Source organism: Penaeus monodon, chromosome 15 (assembly GCF_015228065.2).
Source record: "Penaeus monodon isolate SGIC_2016 chromosome 15, NSTDA_Pmon_1, whole genome shotgun sequence".
Classification (NCBI taxonomy): Eukaryota; Metazoa; Arthropoda; class Malacostraca; order Decapoda; family Penaeidae; genus Penaeus; species Penaeus monodon.
In genome coordinates this window covers 26,234,703-26,236,294 of record NC_051400.1, presented here as the reverse complement: position 1 = coordinate 26,236,294, position 1,592 = coordinate 26,234,703, and the positions used below count along the sequence as shown (strand labels likewise).

The 1,592-nt window shown below is 32.9% G+C and overlaps 1 protein-coding gene across 5 annotated transcripts in view; it reads right to left on the bottom strand.

The window, feature by feature from the left end:
• Positions 1 to 423: 423 nt before the first annotated feature.
• The window catches only part of LOC119581863 (protein RFT1 homolog), a 16,707-nt gene continuing 15,538 nt past the window's right edge, over positions 424 to 1,592 (bottom strand). For 4 of the 5 annotated variants that reach the window (XM_037930012.1, XM_037930011.1, XM_037930009.1 and 1 more), the window contains one exon: positions 429 to 702. In XM_037930012.1, the coding sequence (XP_037785940.1) occupies positions 454 to 702 (249 nt within the window). In that variant the 3' untranslated portion in view covers positions 429 to 453. Of the gene's footprint in view, positions 703 to 1,592 lie in introns of all 5 variants that reach the window. The other variant, XM_037930008.1, reaches the window with a different exon arrangement.

Genomic DNA, 1,592 nt, shown 5'->3' with positions numbered 1-1,592 from the left:
GTAGTCATATGGTTAAATTGCTTGGTATTATTGTTGGTTGTAACCAAGGATAAAAATGCATAAATTACTTCCAATACAAACAAAATAAAGGTTTCAATTTCTATGATCTACAAAGGTAAATCAGGAGGCTTAATTAAGCACATATTTTAGAACTTTGATGTGTAAAATTCGTTTTAAAATTAACCATCAAGGTCATGCTAGTGGCAGTTTACAGCTCTTTGCATGATCATGTGGACTGATGAATATTAACACACTATAGACATAGAAAAAAAAAAAAAGAATTTTGCTGAGATTGGCAACTTATTAGTTTTTTGTTATTGAGATTAATAAAATAATTTTTTTTATCTACATGTGAATGTACAGAAAATGTCAATTGCCAGTTTCTGTTTCATAAATGTTAGTAGAAAAAAAAAAAATACCAGCATTATAAAAAAAACTTTATTTTAAATACAATTATTCACTTTTCTCTTTGACATGGCTATATAACATGGAATGTATTTTATTAACAATCCATGTATGAGAAAAATTATCTCCACTTGGCTGCCTATCCCTGTATTCAGACCTTGTAAGACATTTACTTAGCAATCTTAAGATTTTTTCGTAAAGTGTCTTCAACTCCCAACGCAAGAAATAGGCGACTACCAATAGACAGACTCCTCCAATTAAGATGTGCATGATGATGCTTCTTGGATAAACAATAAGCTGAAAAAAGAAAAATTTTATTAGCTTCTGTATATCTTTGTGAAAAAGGTAGGATGCAATTTAACACAATTTCTCTAGTCTTCTCTAATTTTAACTGCAATATATAAATAAACAGGGCAATCTTTTAGAACAGTGGCAAATGTATTTTCATGTGAAAGAGAGGAGACGGAATATGTGGGGGGAGTGCATGAACGTGCATACTCATGTTGATGAACCGGAATAATATGTCCTAAGAACTATGCCTAAACCCTAAATATAGTACCAGTTAATGACTTGCCAGAGGAATGGATATTGTTAGGGAGGGAGATAAAAGAAAGAAAAAAAGGGGGGGGGGGGATGACTGCATAATGTAAGGAATATGTTTTACACTACATTTTACAGTTATTTCTTGAATAAAGAAATCCTGCAAGACTGACTGCTAATGGCAATATATTCTCCCATTTATCTACTGTTGAACAAAATTGGTTTGAACCTAATCACAAAATAACAATCAACCTATTGGATCCGGGTATTACTTTGGTGAAAATCTGGGCATTAAGTTTCCTCAAGTAGGCACTCTCCCAGGTGATTGGTTTATAGCCCAGCCCACACCAACACTTAGCATTGCAGAAAAGCGACAAGAAGTCTTGATACTGCACCTATTAACTCTTATCCTTTTTGTTGTATGACCATTTATTAAGGTCTAAATTTGTTATACTTTATGTTTTTATTGTGCATATCTTAGAGGATAATTTATGCATACTGTGCAACAGCAGTAAGAATAAGTAACTGATATTTGTATTTTTAAAAATATTTTTGTATTATCCAGTTCTCTGTAACACATTCTGTGCTGCTGGAATAGGTTTCTGCACATGGACACAGTGCCCTCTATGTAGCTGGCACTCCACCTT